Below are 19,323 nucleotides of genomic sequence, written 5' to 3'. Positions count from 1 at the left end.
CCCCAGCAGCATTTCACTATGTCACAGTGTGCAAAAGTGAGACTATCCACTGCAACAGTCACAGCTTTCAGAGAAATTGGCAGCTCTAACACAGAAAGATGTCTCTGAAGGTGCTGATGCAATTCAACCAGAGGCTTTCTTGAAGAACCTTCTGGGTTTCCTCTTGCTAGAAACAAGTTTGCAGGATTCTAATGCAGTGAAGGAAAACACCAGCCTCTTTACAGTGAGGAGTAGTGTGAAGAAAAGCAGAAGCTGTCAACTTGAAGATACTACATACCCAGCAAAAGGCTTTTTAACTTTGTTGGTCTCTCTACCTTTACCAGTCCAGGACTGACCCAGTTGTAGGAATCTTAATTCTTTAAAAAACCCACTAATCATTTTTGCGTGAGGGCAGCCAGTCACCAGCTAATGCTCATGACAAGATATTACAAAATAAGGGAGTTATCTCCCCTGAAGCATCCCACTGTAAGAAACCATCTAATACCTTTGTGAAGCAGCAACATTCATTTTTACAAGTTCATAATTCAAACTGTATTATGCTGAGATAGATCTGTATCACTGATCCTCAGAGACCTGGATTCAATATGGAAAACTTTTCCCTCATTGGGCTTCTTAAATTTGTTTGAAAAAATGAAAAAAATAGAAGAGACAAAGTGCCTTTCATGGATACCTTTGCTTCCAACCTGCGAATCACTAGCAGCACCTACTGGCCACAGTAAAACAAACAGGAGATTTTCAGGTTGACCGTGCAATGAAATACAGGGAAATCAGTTCTTAATAGTGTTTATCAGCTTATTTACATGATTAGCTTGAATTACAGCAATACCACCCCTACGCAGATTCTCTGAAATGCTCATGTTATTTCAGTAATCCAAACAACTGCTCCTGCCCGCATCAACCTGGATTCAGCCCCAAGGGCACTTCAGGTAGCCACACTTGCCATCTGCAGCCTCTGCTGCAGCGACCTGAGCACAGCAGCAGGAACCTACACATTCCACAAGGCTGGAGAGCATCAGCACAGTTCCCACAAGCAGCATACCATGTTCCCATGGCACGCAGGAGCGTAACCTGGGAGACAGGTGCTCACACAACCCAACAGTAACTTTACACAGTGACTCTCAAGAGAGAGACCATGCTGTGAGACCAGTTCAGAGGGAGGAACAAAACAAAACTCAGAGCAATTGAAGATCAGTTCCATCCATCAGCTCCTGTTCTGACAGCTTCTTGGAGGGCAGAACGCACAGTATGGCTGGGATGACTACAAGATCTCAAATGTAAAAGAGATGAAGCAGACAGACATTCCCACAAATTTCCAGCTACTGTAGCAACTGCTTTTTAATATTGAGAAAGAAAAGAAACTAAGGCAAAAGGAACATACAGATACTTTTATTGCTCACCTTTTATACAACAGCACACCTTCAGCCATTTTCTTTCACAGCTTGACAATGTTTATGTACACAAAAAACCCAGCAAGAAGCGTTATGTGGCTTTCAGTAAAGAAAAAAAAAAAAAAATCAGAACATCAAACTCAGCCAGGCTTTGTTTTCTGCAGCAATAATAAAAGGGCTTCCTCCAGGCAGGAATTAGTCTTCCCAGGCCGTAGTGCATTTCTTTAAAAATACAACCCCCAAAACAAATTGCCCTAGATTTGCTGAGCCAATGGTATTAACTTGCAAATAAAAATAAATCTCATTTTGTCATTTTTTCTAGCGGATTTCAAGTAAAAATTAGGTTTGGAGGAGGAGCAACTTGTTTTGGATGGATGCAGGTCAGTTTGAATTGCTACACCTACCTACAGGCCTACACACACAGTTCACGATTTAGCTTCGTTTTAAATGATCTTTGCAGATTTTGGCGTCAGTCTTCAGAGTTGAGCAGGTGGGAAAACTTTGTTTAGCGGGAGATAAGGCTACCGAACACGGCATCCACAGTAGAGCTCATATAAAAGACAAAAAACCTGTTTGTCAGAGGCAGTTCACTGTGCATGCACGCACACAGATGTAACACCTTCATGACTAAAACGAGAGGCCAGGAAGCAATACTCAGAACTGGTTTTAGAAAACATAATTGAACAAAGATTAGATGGAAAAATGCAGTTCTACTGTGTACTATAATAGGCAAATTTGACCAGACAGGTCTTGACATTTCTCCAAATCAAAGCGGAAGGCAAACACAGAAGGTAGTTTCAGAACAAAAGTGTTTTGAGCAGAGGGAACCTGTCCAACATCTACAAAGCATGGCTATTAGTTGATGTTTAGAGTGCAGTGGGTAGTAATGATGCATTTGATTCAGACAGGTTGGCAGGGTGGGGAGAGAGGTCTATAGAAAGTTGTACTTTGCTCAGTGCAAAACATCCCACCCAAAGAGATGCCACCTGCCACGTACAAACCTGTATTAATTCAAGCAGTGATCAAGCCAGGCCTCTGAAACCAGGTTTCCATTATGTGAGCTCTGCTGAAGCAAAAGTTTTTAGCAGCCTCAGCTTGTAAAGTGTCTTCCTTGTCCAAAACCAGATTGATTATACTGATAACCTCCATGCTGGAAGTGCTGCTCAAACTGCCCCCCTTGATTAAAGTTTTGTCCACCTCTGCCCCCCCAGCCTCCTCCTTGACCTCCACGGCCACCACGACCTCCACGCCCACCCCTCCCTCCTCCACGCCCACCCCCTCGGTCACTGTGGGACCCACCATCTTGATATCTGTTGTCTTGCTGGTAGCCACCGCCACCACCCCCTTGGTAGCCACTTCCTGAATATGAAGACGACTGGTAGCCGCCATAGCCTCCTCCTTGGTAGCCACCACCACCGCCACCACCATGGTAGCCACCCGTTTGAAAACCTGCATCTCTGTAGTTGCTCTCCCTGTAGCTGCCATCCTGGTAGCCACCACCTCCACCATCTGTCCAACCTCCTTGAAGCTTGTTTCCTCTTCCGCCTCCTCTGCCACCATGATCATAACCACCACGTCCTCCTCGTCCCCCTCGATCATGGCTTCCTTGTTCGTGACCTCCTCGCCCTCCATATGATGAGTCATAGCCTCCTCTTCCTCCTCGGTCGTGACCCCCGTGGTCATAACCTCCTCGCCCTCCATATGAGGATTCATAGCCACCTCTTCCTCCTCTGCCACCGCCTTGTTGTGGACCAGCCTCTGGTCTTTTCTGCCATGGTGGCATCTCAGGAGGCGGTGGTTCAATTTCATTGGGTCTTCCTCCTCTGTCAGGCACTCTGCCCATTAGCACCTGTAAAGGGAAAGGGAGAACTATCAGAGGAGTTGTAACACGTCACGGAAGAGCCAAATGTACTGATACACATGCAGAGTGCGAATCTCAACCACAAGTACAGTAGAACACAATCTCTCTCCTAATAGTGCTCTGAATTGCTATAGAAGCCATTGGCTTGGCAAACCAAGTGCAAATTATTATTTTTCAATAAGGGCACACACAGACAAACTTACACACCAACAAACAGGTGTCAGTGCTGACCAGTGGTGAGCAAGACTCTAAAAGGTCTTTAGCTGTCTAAGGATGCTGTGACATTAAAAATTTAGCAAGACCTAAAATGGGGCAGGACACTTGCATTGTTTTGAGTTTTAAAGTGGTATAACAGAAAAACTTAGACAGAAGCATGTTAATTTGTTACTTTACACTGCTATCCTGGAAAATATTTAATATTGATAATGGAGGTAAGTTAACAGGATATAGGTCAGCAGCAGGGCAGTATTACATTCCTAGTAAAACACACATGTGGTCTCATGATAGTCACACCTTTCTTCTCAATTTCTTTTACATCCCACACTCCAACTGCACTAGAAGGTGTAAACATTATTTGGGGTGTAGGGAAGGTGGTCAAATCAGCACACCACCATTCCATCCCAAATGAATTAAAATATTACCTAAGATACAATTGGAACACAAAATGGAGAAAAGCATGAATATACATCCACAAATTTTGAAGTCCCATGTACACTGCTGTACATAGCTACTGAACGTCAAGTTCAACATATGTACTTTTGTGAGCTTGTTACTCCTGTAAAATCATGATTTTTGAAACACAGGAAAGTGCTTAGTCTAAATTGTATTCCTATTATTCCTATTGTGTCACTGCTAAAACTACACACTTGGCTATAATCTAACATGTCAGATCCTTCCTTTGTGATCTTAATACATTCAATTTACATAGACCAGAAAAATTTTTACCTATGTAGGTGTTATTTTAGACACGGTGACAAGAATTAGGTAGGAGTGTAATACCATCAGTAATTCTGGTAAGACAGAGCAGGCCTATTTCCACTGAAAGTAATCAAAGACATTCCAGCAATTTTTTTACTGCCCCTAAGAAAGGGTACTCTGAACCTAAAGAGGTGAAATTGCAGTTCCGATAATTACAGAATCGACTGGGTTGGAAAAGACCTCAGAGATCATCAAGTCCAACCCTTGGTCCAACTTCAGTCCATTTACTAGGTCACGGATTATGCACTGATGCATAATCTGGAGTACATAAACATCAAGTTTCTTATCCTTTATTTCCAAATTCCACTTAAAATCCTAAAAAAAAAGTAGGATTTATTACTACATTCAAACTAATTAAATATTTATAACAGAACAAGCTATTTGTCACCAAAGGTACCTTATTAATGGCACATGCGGTCTTCTCTCGGATGGACCCACTGCTTGTTCTCATAATCTTTGACAGATCCTGCCGAGCTGCCAAGAGATTTGCAACGGAAATAGTGCACTTAGTAGATAAGAGGGCACGTTTTGGCTGGTAGACTTTAGCCAGTTTTTCTGTTTGGCTCTGTGGGAGAGAAGAAAACCAAAAGCCAGTCAGCTAAAGCAAGAGGAAAGCAATGGGACACCTCACCAAAAGAATCAAATCAACACTGAAGAACAAGATGCTGCTGCAAATAGAAAAAATATATATATAAAAACAGTGAGAACCACTTTGTAACCAAGGATCACTGTAACAAAGCCAGCACTTGTCAAATTTCTTTAAGTAATACAGGAAACACTATTCTCACTGAACTGACAAGACACTGATCTTCTGGCAATTTTAAGATTAACAGTATATACATACAGATCGTATTACTTTAAGACAAACAGAATAGAAGTGTGTCATATAGTTATATGAATTACTGTTCATGTCTAATAGACACCGAGAGTGAAACATGTCTGTGTCCAGCCTCCAGACCTCCTCCTGCACCCTAACCCACACCCATTCCAGTCAGGCCAGCATCACTGTATCTTCAACACTGTTTCAGAAGAAAAAGGCTGTGTTAATGCTTTCACACCCTTCATTCCTATCAGCTTCTTCACAAATGTGATCATGATCCATCAAGAGGCACTGGCAGAACTAAAGTTCTCAAGTGCTTGTTCTCATTCAGTCCTTTGTCTCGCACAGGTAGATATATATAAAATATATAATATAAATGAGATCCTACAAAGCCAGCTTTGCCTTGCATGCAACCTCTCTTCCTCTGCTGCCCTTTGGCATTAACCATGCTGGTGTTTTTGAACACCTCACAAGCGTAACAGCAGTTTTTCAACTGACAGACACAGCAGAAATCTCTGCTATCAGCCATGAGTTAATACATGAGTTACATCTACCTTTAGTTATCAACAGAGTACAATGTGTGATGCAGTTAGGATAAACCATATTGCAATCTGCACACAGACAGAAGGGCTGCTTTTTGTCTGGACCCCACATGACAGCAGTGGGGACAGGCAAACCAGGTTTTCCAAGAAATCTCTTGACAGGGCAACAATTTAGAAGCAAAATTTAAAATCCAAAAATCCTATTTTCTGTCTAAGGACAGAAAACTGGAACTGGGAAGAATAGAAAGTAAGCATTTCCAAGTGAGTCAGTGGTACATTTTTAGAATCAAAAGCTTCTACTTCCCTATTACAAGTGGAACAGGTTTTATTCAAAATGAAGAAAAACATGCACATCATATACCTGACGTTGGCTAAAGACAGGAGAAGCAACAGTATTCACCTGTGTATATCTTTCCCTGAAGAGTTTTACTGAGCTCTGAGCAAAGTATTTTGGTGTTATGATATTATCCTTTGAGGTGAAACTTGAAATTTTTAAATTTATAATCTATTATTAGGTTTTGTGTTTTTAAAACGTTTTTACTGGTGTTTCTGCTATCTGGAGAAGTAACTATTTAGTTATACTGTATTCTGATACTTTTCAAATTAAAAAAGCAAACAAAACCCATAGTGTATTAAAGCACTGCTGAAAGTTGCTATTAAACTGTATTGCACGTCTGAAATATTACAGCCACATTCTCCAATTTCATATCGTTACAGTCCTAGAAAATTTAGATTTGTGTTTCAATAGATATAAATGCATATATACAATTAATCTTGTTTGTGAAAGGATTTCAAGTAGCTAGTCAAGTTCTAAACCATCTGAGAATTCTCCTAGGAAAAAACAAACAAACAAAACCAACAAACTTGGATTTGGATGCCAAAGCTATAATGCAATTAGAAGTCCCTGGTTTGAAACCTAATCAATACTTTTGCCCGTTTTCAGTCACTATTAAAATATCCAAACAATGAGACAGTTCTTAAATAATCTACTAAAAAACCTGAAGGACACGAAGTTTAAGAGACAGAACACCAGTAGAAGTCCTGCTGAGGTGATGGAACAGAAAAGGGGAGAAGTCACAGTTCATTATTAAAATACAGTTGCTTTTTGCATAGATCATTTATCACGAAAAAACATTTGATGATTCATGTGTCACAGTTTATCACTAATAACTCAGTCTCAAACACTGCCAGCAGCACAATTAACAGCATGTTAGCAGATCTGATCTAGTCCTAGAAAATAACTGATATGTACTGTTTTTTAAATCTTGTCATTCCTTTTTCACTATGAAATAGAGGAAATAGGGAAACCATGTAATTATTTTTAAAAGCAATATATCTATTACATACTCAAATCAAAGAGATTACATGTCACAGACATTTACGCAGTTCAGAGACAAAACAAGCACACAAAATATTATGCTGTCTATGTGGTAAGAACAATCAGCGCCTTAGCAGCTTTTCTCATGTGCATCTGTTGAATTGTGCTTGCAGACACGCTTTGAGTTAAGGAAATCTGACCAGTGTGGACAGCACAAAGTAAGTTAAGGGATGGTCAACAGGAAGATGCTTTTCTACCATCACACACACACAGAGCACTTAAGTAATTCACATTATGGCACTCAGAACGCAAATTCGTTATCTATTACTATTTTTTCCAGTGGCCAATTTAACAGTATGTTTTGGCTTTGCTGTAGAGTTACACACGGTCTATCTCATTTTATATACTGTTTTGATATCCAACAAATCAGTTTCAACTAGAACTTTTTAGTTATCTTACATTGTCACAAACTTCTTCAGAAACTTAAACCAAAACAAGAGAACTCCTGTGGTTATTTCTTACTCATGAAGGATGAAACAATGAAAGAGTTTTGAGAGATACTTATTATAAAGAATTACTACCAAACCAGGACTTCACAGCAAGCTGTTTGTACCTTAGCTCTATCTGACCAGCCAAAGGACTGCACAGTGACATCCAAGCGTTTGACTAACAGTTTTCTTCGGACTTCGTACTCATTGACTATGGCTTGATTAATTGCTTCAATTTTTTCCTGAAAGAAAAAATTTGCAAACATAACCTACACGTTATAGATAAAATGTTTCTAATTAAGAGAGCAAACTATGTGGATGGAAGAGAATAAGATACACAGAGATATTAAGCAGGGCTTAAGCGCAAAATTATCTGCCTTGTTAGCTGGGCTCACAGCAAGCTATGCCTGCTGACACTATTTTCCTGAAGGCTTCAAAGGCTCTGTTATCCTCACATTCAGCCTTCTACCATTCCTAACAGCACAGCTGTTTATCAGAAGGGACATAAAAACTGCACACACTGCTGAGGCATTTCTCAACACCCACCAGGACAGAAAAGCGAAAAGTGAGAAAACACTACATGCAGCAGGTTGAAGGAGAAGCAAGGACACAGGTAAGTCCTTGCCTTCTTAAAAAGTAGTAAGCTTAAGGACAAAGAACAAATATAGAGGACTAAAAGTAAGTAAAGTACAGTAAGAGGATCTTGATTAAAGCACAAGCTGCATACAGATAAGACAACCAAGTGCCCTACGGGGAAATACTATCACTAGGAACACACCTGGTGGCAGACAGTGGTCAGAGCAACATTTGAAATATGCACCATTGAGGAAATAATTTATGTATTGACTGAAGCCTGGCTGGGTGGGAGTGGTGGGGCGCACTTTCAGCCTCAACAGTACAAACACTGAAGGAAGCAGGGTGCTGGGGGATGAGCTTCAACCTTAAGCAAGAGACAATCTCGGTCTTACGGCAGTAGCCATAGGTATGTGCTGGTGCAGCAGCAGTATCTAACCCAGGCACCATCCTCCTAGAACAGCAGGTGACAAAAATCCAGCTGGAGATGACTGTGCCTCTGTTGCCTGGCTGTAAAGCCTCTCCCAGCTTCCACCTGTACACTCACTGCTTCTTGGAGAAGAGACTGTGGAGGCAGCAGACCACCCCAACAGGACAGGAAGAAAGGAGGAAATGATGGGAAGACCCACTTGGAAAGATGCCACAGGAGGGGTTGTGATGCTATCTCAGCAAGGCCAAGTCACACAGACAGTGCCGGCAAGGGGCAGAAGAGGAAGGCTTAAGCTACCGCACAAGCATGCAGGTCAGCACCACCACTGTAAATCTCCTTTATTTTGGAAAGCTTTTGCCCGCATCTGGACATACAGATTCATGAGCCCAAGATCTTACCAGTTACCAACCATTTATTGTACAAACATATATGTAAAATACTGCAAAAAATTGTCTTCTCATCTTCAGAAAGAGAAAAATAATTTTGCAACATTACACAGAGAATCGAGATCAATACTTTATATACCTGAAAAAGGGAAACAGGCTCTCATACCTGCAACTACTTACCCAGTGAGCTGGTCCCAGCTGTTTCTTTAATAAAGGCTTTCCAACATGATTAGGGGGAACCTTTGCTAGGGTTTCCTTCAGCTGTTAGGAGACATATAAAAATATAAGCATTGGCTAAAAAAAAAAAAATAGCTTTTCAAGATTCAGATTACAGAAGAGGACTCTTGGACAGCCATAGGCATGACAGAGCGATCTCCAATACCAAATTGTTTCCTCTGGGACAGAGAATCAAGCACATTTATTTTGGAAAGCAACTATTTTTATATGTCTGGTAGTCCTGGCTATAATTATTTAAAAATTAGGAGAAGGGACTATAGAGTAGATCTACAGTTAAAATATAAACATTCCATGAGGCATAGCTCCCCTTGAATACAAAGGGATTGTTCTACACACTATCTCTTTCATTTAAAAAAAAACCAACCAAACAAAACACACTTGTATCAAAAAGGTCGTATTAAGACTACGTGAAATATAAATATGAATGAAATATAACATGACCTAAAGAAGGACCCCTAACTTTGCAAAACAATATAAAAGACAATTAATAGAACATAAAAGAATTCCCAAATTAAGAAGATTTTAATCTACTTTGTACATTCTGTATTTTTATAGTCTCTTTCACCAGCAAAGTTTGCTAGCATTGTTCACTGTTACGAGTATCTTCTACCTTTTCGGAAACACAGATTTCTTATGTGTGTAACTATTTAATACCCATGACAATGCCAAAACCAGAAAACAAAATGCTTCCATTCTACACCTTGGACTTCTGCTGGAAAAAATCAGTCTCCTCCTCTTAAACAGGTCAATCCAAACTGATTTCTCGCAAAGAAATGAAGCACTAATTCAGTTGCTCAGATTTGCTAAGTACAACGCAACTAAAAGGCTAGTAAAAAACACTTCTCTGAAAGTATTTGGGGGAGCTTTGTAACCTTATCTGTTCTTTAAATTTCGCAAAGGTTCTTTTCTGCTGTTCTGCTGTCCCCTATTCTGCAAGTTAAGTTACCTAATGTAACTTAAAACTTCCTGTCCCCCCACTGGACAGTACATTTCACTTAATTTCTCCATTTTGTAAAAATTATTCAAACAAAAGTAAACTTCTTAAAAAAAAAACAAACCACAACAACAACCTGGAGAACACATACATGTAAAGGAACAAAAATAAATGGAACCACAAGAATGGATGAAGCTTTCGGGAAAAGGTGTAAACTTGACTTAAATTACAACACCTTTCGACCTAAACGTTTTTAAAACAGTAGGCTCCAGCAAAAATTTGTTTAGGTGTATTTCTTGGAATACATTTCTCCTTAATATTCTTCCTGAGGCCTAAGCTCAGTGTATTCCAAATCTTCTGCAACAGGTGGTGACATTAAAACCTACAGCAGAGTAAGAAATACCTCACCCCCTAAGGAAATGATAGCAGTGGTCTCTGATCTCGTGCCTTGGCGTGGAAAAAGCCTTTAAATTCATTTTCAAAATCCTTGTGCTTGGCATACTCAGTAAACCATGTTAGCCCTCTTTCACAATTCAAACACCGGAGTTTCACAAGAGGCAAATCTCTTCCTGGTAGCAGAACTATTTTCCATCAAAACAGTAACATCATAAATATTCTAGTTTTGTTGCCTTGGATCTTACTTTTTTTTCAATCCCACTGAAGAACTGGAACATCGTTATGTTGGCTGGAGGCTTGGACATGCCTAAAGCAATACATATGCCTTTTAGCTCCTGAAAGACTTCACTGCCACCTCCTTCCTGTGCTTTTTTAGGAGGGGCGTTCACACACAGCATTCTGGCAGCTTCCAGTTCTGAGATGAGGTACGCTGGGATAAGAAAAATTATATTTCACCATTAGATATAGCCAAGTCAAATTATTTCAGAACCAGTGAGAATGCAAGTTCTTACAACCAACAAATGTGCAAATGGTCTGTTTTAGAAAGAACCAGGGCTATAATTTTGGTATCCACAGAATGCTCACATTTCTAATAAACACTGAGCCAAGTGCCAGAAATAAAACAAACAGGGGAAAAGTTTAGTACAACCAATTAAAGCCTGCAAAAAAATCCCTATGATTCTGACAGGTATTAATCACAGAGTTCAAGAGAGCACAACTCTTTTCCTTCAGGCTTTGCCCAGCAAGGACAGGAGACTAGGAACACACAAACAAGCAGGATGAGGGAGTGGGATATGCACTTTAAGCAAGACAAGCAAGCATTCATTGAGGCTCTAGGGAACAGACCAAGAAAATGAATAGAGAGAAGCAAAATGTTTGATGAATCTCCTCTACTTCCCCAGGCAAGATGCAGAGTGAAAAAATAACCTCACTTTAAAGTACTATTGAGAATTCATGTTTATAATAATTCCAAAAAGGAAGGCAGTAACTGATTAAATCAGAGCTAGAATGCCTGCAGTGCTCTTCAACATCAGAACTGCAAAAACCTACCATCAAATTATAACTCCTTTATCAAACAAACAGAAAATTAAAATCACATAATTTCTGAACATGGTCTACACCCAATTTTTCAGCATTAGGTGTAGGCTACCGTGATATAAATTTGGCACGCAGCCTTTGCTTGCAATTGTCACAACTTTAAAGTTTGAATTGAAATAATGCACAGGTTTAACAATAGTATCATGAATCATACTGAGTGACCATAACACTAATGTAAATAACTATTTCTAAAAATAAGGATTGAAAAATAGATCCTGCACTGATAAAGACAGACTTGTGAGCAGGGATGTAAACCCATGGCTATACAAAAGCAGCTTACTACTTATAAAATCGGGACAGATCAAAAGATTAAAAAAAGAACAAAGCATTTTAATGACCTCTAGAATTTCTTCTAGATCTCTAGAATGTCTTCTGCTAAAGACACAAAACACCTTATAAATTATAAAATTCTTTAAATATGCAAAAGAGCGAAGAATTCCTTGTAAGTGCTTTCAACGGTACTTTATACAGATTTCCCTTATATGCAGCTTTCAATTATTTTATAGCCCATTAGAACCTCCTGAGAAACTAGTTGTTTCAATAACTGAGAGATCACATTCAAGCTACCTTCAACCTCCTCTGATAAAGACTGAAATTTTTAATTCTGTCACTGTAAGACATAAATGTTCTCCAGATAGTGATTCTTTTTTGCAGACTCTTTCTGAAACAACGTGAAACTTTCATACTTGTTTTTTTTTTGAAGATGACAGTACTTAATATTGTATTCTAGTGATGCTGCACACCAAGACAATCCTAACTACTTATGTTTATTTGGTGCCTTCCTCTCCCAGCAACACTGCTACATCTTCCAGTTGACAAACTGTGCTGCATTTCATCAACATGTAAAATACCCTGGTGTTCTACTGAAAAGGGTTACTCTGTTTTTCCTGAAAAAATCTGGTTTGATGGCTCACATACAACAGGATACCTAATAATTCAGCTTAATGTAGATAAAGCAAGCTATGCAACTATCATGGCAGACAAAAAAGGAGTTTGGCACCTATTTCAAGTCCGCATTTGACCGTAAACATACTATTCCTGCCAGACAGGATACCAGAGTTCAGCTTCCGAACATGGCCTTATATTACCAAAACGTACATCACAGAGGACATCTGGGATAAACTGTGTGTCACAGACAGGCCAAATTTATTAAATGGCGTGGCTTACAGAGAATAAGCTGAAGGGCAGATTGTTTGAGCTACAAAATTTTTAAATGCAATAATTACCTCACTTCATCTGACATTTTGGAGCATACTATAAAAAAAAAAATCAGATTAAGTTTTACTACTCATCTTTCTCCTACGTTCAAACACAAGAACCTAGTCTGCAATTTGTTTCCTACATCTGAGCGAAATTTCTGGTTTGAAAAGTTAAAGAATCAGCAGCATCTAAGGAAGCAAACAACACACTAATTTATGTTGAATTTAAGATCAGATTAAAATTACTATTAAAATTTCTAAATCTGAGGTGTAAAAATCTTTTTTTCTTCTCATATTTAATGTGAATCAACATCATTCACTTTTTCCAAATTTAACTACTATTTCTTCTCCTCTAACATTTCCTAAGCAGGAGTAAAACCAATTTAGGTATTGAAAACGTAAAGGGAAGACAACACTGTTGCTACAGCTAATTTATTTTCAATCAGCAGAAAGCAACATTCAAGCTATTTACTAAGGGAGACGATCAGAAGAATTTGGAGTTGATATATTTTCTCATTTCACAATAATTCCCGTTGTTGTGAGAGTGTAGGAAAATGCAAGTTTTATTGCACCTTGCCAGTCATCATTGTAGGGGCTCCAAAATGATGATACATCTGATGCCAGTGGTCATTTATACAACCCTCCTAAACAAAGTTCAGTGGCTAAATCCTGTCAGAAGTCTTCCAATTATTCCCTCTTCAGAGTACCTTTTGAGAAGTAACAGGGCAGGCTTTTTGCTAGTGAATGTGAAAAAGGTTAATACTCAGAATATTTTCCATCTTATACTGGCTAAAGAGAGACTGGCAAACTTATGAGGCCCAGAAGTATATCCAGACACTGTAAATTACAGGGAAAAACAATTCATCATTTTAGGTAGCTGTTTTTATACATTGTGGTAAACAAAACAGTATCTTATTAAGTATAAGAAACAACACTGCTTTTTGCCCAAAAAACTACTCGCTTGCAAGCACCCTTTCAACTTACTAAGCAGCAAGAGACAGTTCTTTTGATTATGAAGGCGTTTTGTCACATCTCCTGATGTTAATGATGCATATGGACAGTTCATTTCAGCCAGCAACCCACTCATTTCAAGTTGAAATTCTTCTGCTTCGTTTGGACCTTAGAAGGAAAAGAATAACAATTTGTTTACAGCTAATATGTATCTCTCCGGTTATGATTAGAAGGAATTGGCTCTTTTAAAAAATATGTAATAGCTCCAGTTGCTATTTAACATTAAAATGTGTTCTTTGGGTTTCTCAAAGACACAGCATAACCTATTTGGAGCCATGATATTCATCATTACTGTAAAATTACATTTCAATGACTACTTTTCCCCAGCTACAACAGACAGCCACTGGTAACTTCTACAATGAAAAGCACCATTAAAAATGTCACAAATTTTACAAGAGCATTTTAAGTATCAAATAACTGTTCCCACTACAAATGTATTAGATAGTTCTGATAAAAGTCATGAATTATATAGTTTATGAGCTCTCATGTTTTACTGCTTTTCTCTGTAAGCTCACATTTGTCAACTGATCTTACTTTGTAGCAATATCCTTTAAAAAAATAATGAAGTCATGTAAGCCAAAGTGTAGACTGATATTTGCATCAGAAATTAGTGAAACTAATATGAATTTGTTAAGCCAAGTTATGCAAAAAAAGAGTGATAAATGAGAGCTAGTAGTTTTTCTCCTTTTGAAAACAGACTTCAACCCAAAATGTCTGTTATTTATAAACTCAAGTCACACAAAAGGTGTGCAGGTAGGGCCTGATGGTACTACAGATAAAATGTTTCTATCCCTGTGTTTAGAGAATTTGAAATAGGTGTTAGAACACTGCTGGACTATATTTTTACACAAAACGTACAGTAGGAACATTTTACTACTAGAGGAGGTGAGATGTATTGTTACAGAGAAAGGGAGTCAAATACACTCAAGGAAGAAAGGATGGACGTGTCAAAAACAGAGGAAAAGGAAACGAACAGAAGGTGAAAGGCAGCAATTTTTGGCCACTGAGTAGACTGAAAGTTAAGCTTGTAAAGGCATTATGAGTTAAGAGTCTAGATATTCAGAAGTAGAGGTTATCACACCAATTTAACCATTTCATCTGTAGAATATGACTAGTTCACTGAAATAATGTTTTTGAAAAACTAAGCTTTGCTTCCTTCCCCATAAACAAACATTTTCAGGCTCCTTCTCACAGAGTGTTTCACAAAGGGAAAAGTACATAGTAAGCACAGAGTGAAGGTAATGAACAATAAAAAGAAAATATGATTACTGTAGTCATGAGAATGTTTCCTTGAACAGTAGGTATCTCTTACATCAAAAGTACAAAAAGCAGCATTGAAATAAAAGTATTCTCATGATCTGATTAAAAAAAAAAAAACACTGTTTCCTTAAATCCATCTAAAAACTTTAAAAAGAAAGTTCTGTGGTTGAACAATTAAAAGAAAAAACTAATTTCAGAAGAAGGACTGTTTGATCCTCACTATTATTTCAACCTCTACTGGCTGTTCATTAGGCAAGTATGAGGTGGAAAATATCCAAAATCTGACACCATGCAGAGGATACTGCCTGGTACAAGTGATGTAGCAATTGTCAGCCAATTCTTTATGGCATGCAAGAACACTCATTTAAGCGCACGTTTGTGCTAGAGTTATGGCTACTTACTGTTAGTTGCCTGCACATTTTCCTCTAGTTTACAGAACAGCCGTAACTCAGACACCAACCAAGCACAGAGTTTGGTGAATTCAGGGGAACTGGCTCCACGAGAGACTGCCTGAGCCAGCGCTCCATCATCTAACAATGGACCTTTGTAACTGACAAGTAAAACAAAAGCACAATTATTAACATTTGCTATGACTGACATCCTGTGATAGATTTATTTTATTCTGTATGCACACTGAGAGCTAGACCCTCGTCACATCTGCAGTGCTGAATATCCAAACTGATAAGATTCCTGAACTGTAAGAAAGAGCATATTGAAAACATTTGAGTAAACCCAGTATTTCTATGCACATTAGCTTGCTGACAAAGAGACTGTCACAAAACATCATCATCAAAGGTTTCATCCTGGAGAATGTTACCACATACAGCTGCAACTTCTCTGCCTCTATCTCTTGAAGATGTTACTTACAATATACCTATCTAGGGCAATTGCAGATCCAAAGTATCATTCTTGAATATTGCTTTACAGTACATTGAATAATTAGTGCTGAACTAGGGCATCTTTTTCTGTTGTTTCCCATCATATATTAAAGGGTTGCCAAGCAAAACAAAGACTTTTATACAAATGTTGCAAGAATGATCCGCAAAATAATATCCTGTTTTGAAAAATTACCTTCTTAAATAGGCACAAGAAAAAAAAAAGTTAGTTTTTGCATAAACAAAATAAACCAAAATCAGGCCTAGTGTAAGAAAGAGTCTGCAGATCAGGTTTTAGAAGATATCATTTTCAGGACATCTGTGTGCTGATACCCTGTCAGCAGGAGGAGGAAGAATTGGCAGAAGACTGCCTTATTAACCAGGCAGAAGCATAAAGTCAGAGTTTAACAGAGTATTTAAGAAAAAAATGCACAATACTATTTTGATATACTACACTCAAAACAGACATCCAAGAGTGAGTACAATCAACTGAAATACCTCTTTCAAACTTCCAGGTAAAGTCACCTGCTATGTCACAGCAACCCAGTGAGTCAAGTCAACTTTTGCCAAATCTCAGAAGTCAAAAAAAAAAAAAAAAAAAGAAAAGAAAATCTCAGAGAGCAAACTAAAATGTTTTCCTCCACACTTAGTTCTTGTGTTAAACATCACACATAGAGCGTTTGGTCATCCAACCAAAAGGAAGAAGCCACACTCAAAAATAACTTCTGCCTCACAGAGCAGTTAAATGAGAGACATGGAGTTAAATCTACAAGCAGCTGATGGGAAGCTGTAATCTGAGGTAGTATATCCCTACCACATCACCACAGTGGGGCAGACAATTCCAACAGGCTAATTAGAGTAAGTTTAAGTCCCATCCCACAGACGTGCCAGACCTTGTGTATAGGAACATATGTGTATAGGAACATATGGGAACTTGGAACAGAAACATCCAGTTACAGATCAAAGCAGTGGGGATGTGATGACAAGCCTTTTGCTTTGGCAGGACATGGATTTAAGTCACTGGTCATGTCAGAGGCTCTTTTTCTATATTTTTTTCTTTGACAGATACAACATCTTGACTGTATTATCTCTGATAACTATGACTTCAGCTACACATCTATTTGGCTAGTAAGCCAGGTTGCAGATTCCTGACTGCAATCAGCCTTTTCCTTCCATTCCTGCCAATGGAATGTGTTCTATAGCTACACTCCCCTTTTGGTAGCATTATGATGGCCAGTTTGTTTGCTTTTACAACAGTTCAACAAACTGACTTACAAAGAGGCCACTATTTCAGCACAAACTCAAAAGAAAAATAACTCTTTGACGTGTTATGCTATTAAAAAATAATACCACCACAACAACTAATAAGAAATATCTACTGTACCTGGTTAGAAAAAATAAGTTGAACTGTGAAAGATCATTGAACCACTGTCAAACCTTAAAACCTCAAACACCCCAGTCTTCCCAGACAGAAAGAAACAGAAGTCTTTTAATGACATGCAGTAGTTTTCCCAGTTGTTACAAATACTGTTGAAGCCCCATGTCTTTTACCCCTCAAATTTTCTTTTCAACCACTGTTGCCAACATTGGTTGATACAACTTATATTTTATCTGCTTTCATTGTTCACTTTATTTGAGAATGTCAAAAACCAACAGCAACATTTTCTTTCTATACTGACACAGATAATGAGTCCAAATCACAACTACTTCAAGCCAGTAATACCCTTTTAAGCATACGGCAGAAAAATAGAAGCCGATCATGATAAGTGCATCATGGCAGAAACCTTGTCACATTTCAGTTGGAGAAATACCTGCCAAAACAGAAGCCTATTTGTCTAGCTTTGGAACTATCATCACCCGCTTAGCCTGGAAATATAATCCTTGTGGCGAGAGCCATTATGGTCCAAGAAAATGATTTATGAGAATGTGGCCAATGCGAACAAATACAGCTGTTTGCATGTAATCAGCAGCAGTAAAACTGTAACTGCCTCTAGCCTGAACGCTCAAGAGTTTACAGATAAGAAAGCTTATAGCAGGGCATGCTCTCTTTGCTGTCCCTTTCATATTTATAAAACCTTTACCACCTCTGACAGAGTAGTAGGTTTAAACAAGAAGTTTCCTGTGTTATATCATATTAAAAAACATATATAAAGGAAAAAATACTGTGTCATTTACTTTTTTTTTTTGCTAGTATTTTACACTACATTTGAAGCCTAAAAGTTCTCTCCCTTGACTCCTCTTGAAAGGCTTTTTTTCTTCATTCCCCACCCTCAGCTAGGACCCCTCTGCTGAACAAAGGGTTCACAGATGAGATGGCACCACAAGAATCACGGAGAAGGAAGACGCGAAACGTTTGTAAAGGATGAACAACCCGTCTGTTTGCCTCAGTGCTTTTCCCCTGCGCGACCGGCACCGCCGCCAGCCCCGCTGCGCGTGCAGCACCTCCCCCGTTCTGATGAAAAAGGACCATTCCAGCTGCTGCCCTGGGCCGCGGCGACAACGGCCCGACCTGCCCGGCGCGGACACCTCCCGCCCGGGGACGCCACGGCCCCGCCAACGGCCGTGCATCGGCCCCTTCCCCCCGCCACCGCCAGCCCCGGGGCCGCGAGCACCTACCCCAGGTCCTCTAGCGACTCCAGCACGTCGCTCTCCAGGAGCTCGAACTCCATCCTGCGACGTGACACGGGCGGGGAACCTGCGCGACAGCGAGACTCAGCGCGCCCGGTACCCGCAGCGCCGCCACCCCGGGTCCCCCCTCCCCCACCCCCACGAGGGGGCTCAACGGCCGCAGCCCGCCCCCGCCTCGCGCTGCGTGGGGAGCGCGCAGCCCCCGCAGCGCGCCCGTCTCCTCCCCCCCAGCGGCGGCCCCACGTACGCGGCTCGCACGCTGCTGCGCTGCCGGCTGCCGGGTTGGCATGTCCGGGCGGGGAGGGAGGGAAGGAGGAGCAGGTTGCCGGCCTGACCCCTCACCCGGCTTCTCTCGGGCTGACTCGCCGCCGTGCCTGCGCGGCGCGGCGTCTCTCCGCGGCGGTCCCCCGCCTAGCCGTAGCGCCAGGCGGCGTTGCTAAACCAAGACACGGATGCGAGAACGAGCGCCGGGGTGTTTCTGAGGGAAGGGAGCCCAGGACGAGCGAAGGATCTCACGTTTCTGTTCAGGCAGTGCTTGCGACAGGCTCCACGGAAGGACCCCACCACGCACACGCCCCGGAACGCACGCTGGAATGTGCTGTGACGCTCGGTGTCGCGGCAACAGGCGGAGGGGGACGGAGCGGCAGAAGGGTCAAACTGCGTCAGCGAGCGAATGCTTCCCTACCGAACAAGAACCACCCCCCCCGGGCACCACCGGGACCACAAATCCCAGCATGCACGCGCCGCACCGGAGCCCTCGCGGCCGCCGTAGGGCCGGGGAAAGCCGGGGGCTGCGCGCTGCGGCCGGGGAGGGAGGCGAGGTTGCGGGTGGAAATAAAATGAATAAACGGCAACCACTGCTCCTGTGGGGTACTTGCTCCTTGGGTGGGTTTGCACGAAC

General features: G+C 40.6%; 1 protein-coding gene across 3 annotated transcripts; it reads right to left on the bottom strand.

The window, feature by feature from the left end:
* Positions 1–1,370: 1,370 nt before the first annotated feature.
* Positions 1,371–18,957, bottom strand: FAM98A (family with sequence similarity 98 member A). 3 transcript variants are annotated; one of them, XM_065835596.2, is made up of 9 exons: positions 18,939–18,957; positions 18,411–18,489; positions 15,321–15,469; positions 13,633–13,767; positions 10,597–10,781; positions 8,965–9,045; positions 7,521–7,637; positions 4,625–4,792; positions 1,371–3,237 (listed from the first exon to the last, which is right to left on the bottom strand). In XM_065835596.2, the coding sequence occupies exons 2-9, from the start codon at positions 18,461–18,463 to the stop codon at positions 2,479–2,481; spliced, it is 1,647 nt and encodes a 548-aa protein (XP_065691668.1). In that variant the 5' UTR covers positions 18,464–18,489; positions 18,939–18,957; the 3' UTR covers positions 1,371–2,478. The 3 variants fall into 3 exon arrangements, with proteins under 3 accessions (XP_065691668.1, XP_071662263.1, XP_065691667.1); XM_071806162.1 differs by lacking the exon at positions 18,939–18,957 and adding an exon at positions 18,765–18,904; XM_065835595.2 differs by lacking the exon at positions 18,939–18,957 and adding an exon at positions 18,670–18,757.
* Between the last annotated feature and the right edge of the window lie 366 nt (positions 18,958–19,323).

The sequence above is a fragment of the Patagioenas fasciata genome, chromosome 3 (assembly GCF_037038585.1).
Source record: "Patagioenas fasciata isolate bPatFas1 chromosome 3, bPatFas1.hap1, whole genome shotgun sequence".
Taxonomy (NCBI): Eukaryota; Metazoa; Chordata; class Aves; order Columbiformes; family Columbidae; genus Patagioenas; species Patagioenas fasciata.
Note: the sequence above shows the minus strand (reverse complement) of the source record. Positions and strands in the feature narration are given on the sequence as shown.

Bases quoted from the DNA above. Each gene is read 5' to 3' on its own strand.
- FAM98A (XM_065835596.2), bottom strand. From the start codon at position 18,463: ATGGAGTTCGAGCTCCTGGAGAGCGACGTGCTGGAGTCGCTAGAGGAC. The intron at 10,782-13,632 runs GTAAGTTGAAAG...TTCTTATCCCAG, and splicing joins GAACTGTCTCTTGCTGCTTA to CGTACCTCATCTCAGAACTG. The intron at 9,046-10,596 runs GTAAGATCCAAG...GTCTCCTAACAG, and splicing joins TCAGTGGGATTGAAAAAAAA to CTGAAGGAAACCCTAGCAAA.